The sequence below is a fragment of the Euprymna scolopes genome, unplaced genomic scaffold (genome assembly GCF_053919585.1).
Source record: "Euprymna scolopes isolate OS-2025 unplaced genomic scaffold, ASM5391958v1 sca250, whole genome shotgun sequence".
NCBI classification, from domain to species: Eukaryota; Metazoa; Mollusca; class Cephalopoda; order Sepiida; family Sepiolidae; genus Euprymna; species Euprymna scolopes.
In genome coordinates, this window is record NW_027633270.1 from 50,833 (window position 1) to 59,476 (window position 8,644).

General features: G+C 33.7%; 1 protein-coding gene across 1 annotated transcript; it reads left to right on the forward strand.

The window, feature by feature from the left end:
- The first annotated feature begins 3,775 nt into the window (after window positions 1-3,775).
- LOC145274035 (RIIa domain-containing protein 1-like) lies at window positions 3,776-8,224 on the forward strand. Its single transcript, XM_080127220.1, has 2 exons — window positions 3,776-3,959; window positions 8,077-8,224. Exons 1-2 carry the CDS (start codon window positions 3,840-3,842, stop codon window positions 8,155-8,157), a joined length of 201 nt encoding a protein of 66 aa, XP_079983346.1. The 5' UTR covers window positions 3,776-3,839; the 3' UTR covers window positions 8,158-8,224.
- Window positions 8,225-8,644: the final 420 nt, after the last annotated feature.

Consider the following 8,644-nt stretch of genomic DNA (forward strand, 5'->3'; position numbering starts at 1 on the left):
CCCTCTTACATATGTATGTTAAATAAATCATTAATCATATCAAACTACATTCTGTTGCAATTGTGATGTAGCTGGGTTGAGCATACAGTAGTTTCTCATCAGCCAAGAAAACAAACTCATAACACAAATTCATTTGTTAAGAAAATATAAAATATTATTCTATTTCTTGCTTTGTGTGTGCATTTCAATCAATAGACAGGAGGGGAAGGAGGGTATGGGGTGGCAGATTCAGCGATGACTCGTGACTATTATTACTTTTCTGATTCACTTCTAATCTGCCTCACTTGTTTATATCGACCTGCTCTCTTGCAGGTGTTCTAACCCCGGCAATTGTATGGTCAACTACTTGACCCATTCACCTCTGGCAACATCAGCTTTGACAGGTTTATCTCATCACTCTGTGCTTTTAGCCTCAGACTATCCTGCATGTGTGGATGGAACACAATTTACCATGCCTTGATAAAACAACATCATCACATGAGTCCTTTCCACTTCTTCCAACCAAATGCATGGATTTTGTTGACTAAGTCTTATATGAATTCCTAAGTTAACACTGGCTTATTACTTTTACATAGACGTGTTACTGTTGTGGTTTGGATCAATTTTCATTGGTTCAAAATATTTTGTGTATCAAAATAAACCCAGAGAAAGAAAGATGGTAACTTATTCGAGCCATTTGCTTTTTTAGCACTACAAGTCCCTACTTACTTGCCCAGTTAGTAGTGATGGGATGTTTACACTATTTTTTCCCAATTCTGATACAATTACCGATTCCGATTCTTTATAAATCTCCAAATATTTAACTACAGAGTTGTTATTTTCCCCCGATTATCATAAAAACACATTTAAAATGGGCATATATTTTCTCACATGTAAAAATACACTTGTGGGGAATGATGTACCGATTTTAGTTTAACTGGTAGTTTAAAATCAATAGATATTCATTATTTTATCATTACTGTCAGTAGTAGAAGTTTTTTTTAAACAAAATCAAATAAAAAGTCAATCAAAAGAATCGTTTTTGGCATCAGAAAATAGGTACAATTTTTTCCAATTCTGATACTGATTCCGAAATTGATTCCAATATACCCAAAAGTTCTGATTTTTCCAATTCCCGATTCTGATTCCAATTAATCGTCTTAACACTAACAGATCATTTTTTAATAGAGGAAGGGATCCAGTTTCCCCAAAATGGGCACTCTTAACTGGGACAAAAATAAAAGCTATTTCAGTCTAGAAGAATCTTTAATTCATTGATTGAGGACAGAAAAATGAAATGTAGTATAGAACAGATAATACACTTTATTCCTAGTCAAAAGGCCCATGGAATGGTTCATTTAGTACATTTTCTTTGTGAAAACATGCTCTAAATGTGGTACTCAATCATAATCTGCATGGTTCCCTCTATATTAAAAACAAAACTGAAGAAAAGTCTATATGATGTACGTACCCATGACAAAACATAAATATCATATTACAAAATTCATATAAATCGATCAAGTACTTTTATTTTTAAATAAGAAAATCCATTTTTATAATTAACTGAATAGCAGCTATCTTCTCCGCCATTTTGAAAACAACAAAAAACAAACAAAGGGAGATAACTCCACATAAGTCAAACTTGTGAGATTTATGTTGTAATGCTTACAATTTCCATTAATTGTTTAAAAATAATTTTCTTTATAAAAAGTAAAACTACTTGATCAATTTATGTAATTGTAATTTTTAGAATATATTTTCACTTCATCACGGCATGTATATCATAGATATTTTTCTTTCTATTTTTTAATCTGCATTTATTGTGCATGTTTTACTATAGACAACAAAACGAAAAAGTGTCCCCCCAAACAAGTATGTAACAAATAAAAGTTATCAAATGCTATATAAGTTACTTTTCTACATTAAAAATAATTTTGAGGATTGTGTGCAGCGAAGCCAATAACTGTAAAAAAAAAAAGTCAAAAATCAAATATATAGCAAATGAATGTTACCATAGCCCCCAAAAAGTTAACTTTTTTACCTACCTGGCTTATTTTTTGTGTTTTTAAGTAGTTTTGAATGCTCTTTTTTATCTCAAATATTCTGTTTTTACGCCCTGTAAGGCAACAATTTGTAGCAGACTTACTTGCAACAATCACAAGCAGGAGTAAATTCTCATGGCTGGAAATTTTGAAATACGCTTCCTTCCTAGCATATCCAATCAGAAGCCAGCTCTCAGTCACATGGCTGAGTTTATATAATATTAAGCCGGCAGTATACTAGCTCTTTCTTTTCGGCTCTTGCTGACAGCACACCCCTCTGTTGGAGTGCGACTTTGCCTGGGCTAGCATGAATACAAACAAATCAACATGGATCACCACATGTAGTACACACATGTACTTTTTACCACGGGACTCTTTAATCTTTTGCCCCCGTCCATACATGGATGCATGCTCTGACTACTAACTTCCAACACACACATGAACTCTCTCCCTTTCAACAGGCCTGTCTAGTCTTTCATCTATGTCTCCACAAAGAAACTTTTTTAACAACTAACCCGTTTCCTAATTCTTACAAGCGTAGATAACCAATAAAGTTGATTTTTTAATGTTGGAATGAGATTTCTCATCTTCTTCATTTCTACATTTTGGCAACTATGAGACGGCGAACATCTTATACTACAAATAGAACAGCTGAAGAAGAATCTAAGTCGCCATCTTGTTGGCTAACAGCTTGTAAAAAATGAATATTTGAGATAAAAAAAAGGTACTTATACAGTTTAATCAAGACATTAAAAAATGAAAATATCGAAAAAAAAGTTTATATTGTACGTATCCGTTTTGGATTGAAGATCTCCAAAAAAAATTTGATTTAATTTGATCGAGTAGTTTTTTTTTGTTTTTTTTTTACAGCGGAAAAATACATTCTTATGAGAGCGCGTTGAACTCAGCCATTATAGAATTTGTTAAACACACCACGGGGAGATAACTCCAGTTAAAGCTGCGACACTCCCTCCCCATCTTTAATACTAGCTTTTCTTCCTAAATATCGACCTTTTGCTCGGTATCATAACACATTGTTTTTTCGCTGTAAAAAAAAAAAAAAAAAAAAAAAAACTACTTGATGAAATTAGGTGACATTTTTTTTTCTGAAAACTTCGTTCCATAACGGGTACGTGCAATATATCTTCTTTTTTTTTTTTTTTTCAATTCTTAATGTCTTGATTAAACTGTACCAAAAAAGAAAAAAAGAGCATTTAAAACTATTTAAAAAAAAAAAAAAAAAAAAAAAAAAAACAGCTAGGTAGATAGAAAAGTAACTTTTAATGACTATGGTAACATTTATTTATAGAAGATTTTTCCCCTTCGTCGTTTGTTTGCCTAACTGCACAATCTCCATAAGTTTTGGGTTTTTTTTAGTGTTCTTATTAATTTTAAAGCGTTTAATCAGTTCGAGAACAATTAGTGTCGAATGTTACGTGAGAACGAGAAACAAAATGGGCGACATGAGAGGGTCAGGGTCACTACTTCGGAGTCTTGATACTCGCTCAAAAATAGAAAATTAAACAAAATGCTGGTAGAAACCTACCCAATAAATGCCATAACATTTATAGGGTTTTTTTCTAGAAGTATTTTGCTTTATTTCCCAATCTTCGTCAAAATGTAACCATTGAATACAAGGAGGATTTATAATAAAAAAAAAATTAAAAAAAAAAAAAAAAAAAATAGTATGAAAATACGAAACTTTGTCTTATTAAATTCGACCTAACTTTGCATCTTTTCAGATTTTTAGAGCTAGGCCGAAGTTAATTAGGCAAAGTTTCGTATTATTGTCAAGTTAAAATTGTTGAAAACCTATAAATGGATTCGAAGCCTAAACACAAGGAACCTCATGGCATGGAAAAATATGACTTGAAACATGGCGCCGCCGATTTGGGAGCTCTGAGCAACGCCCAACAAGAAAAACTCAACCATTTCAAAGTAAGATAGAAACGGGAAATTTATATGGATGCATTTAATGCCGTTATACAAACCGAATTTTAAGAAATGGCTGCTGTTGTTGTTGTTGCTAACAACAACAAACAAAATGTATTTACGTTTTTGTGTCACTAGGAAAAAAAATTTATATTTATTTATTGTTTAATTTTGCAATTTTAGATTGAACTTTAAAACCTTATGATTCTTAATGTTATTTTATCGATTTAATGTGGAAGTGATTTTATTTATTTAACTAAATGATTAAACAATCACTAAAGTGATATGCGGGTTAATTCTTATTTCAGTCACGTAATTTATTTTGAGCAATGGAAGTCAAAAATAAATTCAAAAAATAAATAAAAATAAAACAAAACAACCTACCCGAAATAATTTAATAAATTTTACTGTTTTATTTATTTACTTTTTAATTTTTTGAAGGTGGGGGTGGGGGTGTAATAAAAGATGTGTTTCTTTGAATTAGTGAACAAATATATTTTTTTGTTTGCTTGGAAAGTTAATTTGATATTTTTTCTACGACCTGCTCAGTGGGCCCCAGCGTAGTAGAAACACCTACAACCGCCCCATGTTAAGAACAACTTTTGGAATAAACACCCCCCCCAACCTCCCATGTTAAGAACGGCTTTTGGAATAAAACTCTCAACCTCCCCATGCTAAGAACGGCTTTCAGAATAAACACCCTCGACCTATTAAGAACGGCTTTCAAAGTTGGGGATGTTTATTCCGAAAGCCGTTCTTAACATGGCCAGGGGAGGGGGGGTGTTTTCCGAAAGCCGTTCCTAACATGGGGAGGTTGGGGGTGTTTATACTATGCTGGGGCTTTCTTTTCTTTTCCTTTTAAACTCTTCCTCCCCCCTCCTTTTTTTTGTACTAGTGCAGTACTGCACTACTGCAGTAGTGCACTTATGATCCGTGCTGAAATAATGTTATTATTTAAAAGGCCGTTCTTAACATGGGGAGGGAAGGGTGTTTTGTAACTATTCTATACTTTAACCTTACAATTGAATAAAAAAAAAAACATATCATAAAACTTTAAACTTGGAAATACGATTTTAAAAAAATAGCGCAGAGATCAGTAAGTGCAATACTAGTGCACTTACTGATCTCTGCGCTATTTAAAAAAAAAAAAAAAAAAATGCTAGTGCAGTGGCTGCAGTGCACTAGCACTTTTTTTTTTTTTTTTTTTTTTTCTTACAATTTTTACTGTCTGCTCGCTTGTGTCTCTATTTTGCTCATTGAGTATAATCTGGCGGTTTCTGTCGTTCGCCGGGCGGTGCCGAGCGAAACTCGAGGAAAAATGGGCTTTAAACTGTAGAAGTATCTAAAACCAATACTCTACTGATTATTATACTGCACCCAATATATGGTAGTGCTTTTAAAAGTAAATAAATATGAGTATGTGTGACTTGGGTGCGATCAGCTAGAATAAAAACCAAAACATTTAGCACTTCAGGACTAATCGTTACCATCTAAGCTAAGCATATAAAAACTTCAAAAAATAACATTGTTAAAAGTATAAATGTATATTTGTGCATGCATAGAAGTAACTCAGTATTAATGCTGGGGTCCATCCTGGGCCCAACTATCTTTCTGATCTACATTAATGATCTTCCAAATCACATCCTTACATCATTTGTAGACATTTATGCTGACGACACTACAATCTATGGTAGAACATCAAAGACCGTAAACGACCAAGTTCTCTCTGATTCTCTCTCCTCTGATCTTGAGCACGTGATACAATGGGGAAAGAAGAGATGGCTGGTTACTTTTAATGCATCTAAAACCAAGCGTTTATCTTTACATAATCAACGCTCTGATGCCAATCTGGCATCAATTGAAATGAACGGCTCTCATCTTGGGGAGGCTTCATGTTTTGACAAGCTTCTGGGCTTGACCCTTGCTCCCGACCTGAAATGGAACACGTACATTAAATCCGTTGCCAAGGTCACTGGAAAAATGGTAGGATTCTTCTACCGCTCTAGTAGATATCTCATTCCTGATGCAATATATAAAAGCCAGGTGTGGCCAATGATGGAGTACTGTTGCCACATCTGGGCAGGAGCTGTTAGAAGCAGTTTATCCTGCCTTGACAGAGTTCAAAATAGACTTTGTAGCTTAGTGGGATGCCCTTTTCTCTTCCCTGCAACCTCTTTCCCATACAAGAGACTTGCGAGCCTGTCTCTGCTTTATTGTTATTTTCGTGCCAAGTGCTCATCTGAGCTTCAATCTCTGGTCCTCCCTCGCCAAATTTTCACGAAAAACACTTGTCTGGCTGAAACCACTTTCAATAATTTCCCATACTTTTTGTCTGTGCCTAGATTCCACAAACAAAGCTTCTTTCTTAGAATTGCACGCCTGTGGAACTTTCTTCCAATTGCCTGCTTTCCAGCTAACTCGTAAACATTGCTACAATGAACAACTACCAAGAGCTTCCATTACAGGATTTAGCATACACTTTTGATTTGAAGTTCAATATCCTTTTTTTTTTTTTCTTTTTTTTTGCATCATCAATATCCAATTTCCCTTTATTCTATGTAGCTAAAATGATTTAAAAACTTTAAAAGCATTTAATTTTCTATGTTTATTACCTTTAGCAAATCAGGTGCAAACCTTTTATAATATTTGCTAATATTTTTCCTCTGAGGAGATGTATGAACATTGAAAACTTATGTGTTAACGAAATATATTTTACTATACTGTATTCTTTGTCTTGCATACAATAAAATTTCCATATTTGAAATTTAACTTTTTCAAATCACAAATTTTAAATTCCTAAATTATGATATGCGGAATCAGATTTTGCTTGCAAAGTATTTAATGAAACTGTAAGTGAGCCATAGAGCTTACTTCGTAAAAGTTAAAAAAATTGTGAGACAGAGTAATGGGGGGAAAAAAGGAAAATGATTTCCTGTGAAAGTGAAAAGTAGAAGATCCAAAGATGGTAAAATCCAAAAAAAAATGTTGGTAAAAGTTCAGTATCCAGAAGTAAAAATCCAAAGGAATAATAAAAAATAATAAATTTATATCCATATATCTTATATATTCATTCATTCAAGTGGTGTCCTACCTAGTACAGGCATTGACTGCTATGGCTCTCCATCCATCCATCTCCCTTGAGGCACTGTTGCCCAGGTATTCAGATTGTCAACATGTTTTTTTGCTGACATCCTCTGCTTCTTCTACCTATGATCTTTCCCATTAATTTTTGCTGGTTGTTGGAGAGTAGTTTGATGACGATCAGGTGCTGTCTATTATAGTAATCCTTACCGTTTGAGGTGTTCTGATTCAGAACACCATTCACGCTGTTTCTTGAATAAAGAGTCTGATATATTACCATAGTTTTCTTTGCAGTTTACAGACAGTACGTTGCAGTTTTTTTCTGTCCGAGCAGTGTCCATATTGGGTGATTATCCTGACCATTGCACCCAGATGTATCTTCTGCTCAGCACAATGAAATGCGAAACTATGAACCGAATTATTTTTGTTTGCTTCCATATTACATCAGTCACCTGCTTTCCATGACTTTACGTTATCCTGATCGGGCAGCTAAGTGGGTTCTTGAAATCAGTACTGTCCCACTATCCTTATAATTGTATATATAATTTTTAATAGAATTTTCTCTGTAATAATAAATACAAAATCTGCATGAATGAAAATATATATAAGCATATTTTGCAACCAAGCAAAGCCAGGCGCCCACTGATATTTCTAAGATAAAATCAATTTGAAAATTTTTGTTTACATCTGAAAAGACATGGTAATAGGTAGGGCAGATACAGTAACCTATTTACTTACCTCCCCTCAAGAGTAGAGTTAGGCCCAATGTCAATTGTTAATCTGGAGAAAATCCAGCTTCCCAAAAAAGAGAAACTGAATGGGAAATGAAGGAATCCTTCTAGAGCAAGGCAAATTTAAAATTGCCTCCCTCTTGGAAGATGTTTCCTTCATTGACTGAGCACATGAAATGTGATGTGTAGGATCAGGACAGGTACCAAATTTTGCTCACTGTGATGTTTAACATATTAGTTCCGACTATAAGATGTGCTGAATTGATATATGGTCCTAGATTTTAATTTTTGTTCCTTTTTTCTTCTTTTAGATAATAACCAGAGGAAGAAATGAGAAATACTTTCGTGAACATCCAGAAGTTGAATGTATGTTGGCAGATTTCCTAAGGTAATCAACAACTACAATATTTTGAGAAAAAAACTGTAGTTGAGTGTCGTCAATCTTCAATCTAACACGCAAAATTATATTCTCAGATTTTCAAGGTCAAACCAAAAAGCCATGCTTGATTCAGACTAACCTAAATTTCAAAATTTTTCCTTTCGCTACATTATTGGTACAGATATATTTTATTTTACTTTAGTTTTTTCTGATATACTTATTCCGGCTAAGAAAGCTGTTAAATTGAAGATGTTTTCCCTTGTTTGCCAAAACACATTAAAAAGAAGTTATTGTGTGTAATTACACTCGGTGCTCTACCTTGAGGTGTGTGTGTGTGTAAAAAAAAAAAAAATACTAAAAATTCTTTAGACTATATTGGGTTTCTAGAATTGTATGCCTAGGTTTCTTTCCTCTTATTTATTTACCTGTTTTGTACCTAAGGTATGTTAACCATTTTTTTAATGCATCTTTATTTGTATACTAGCGGGGGTACCCGGCGT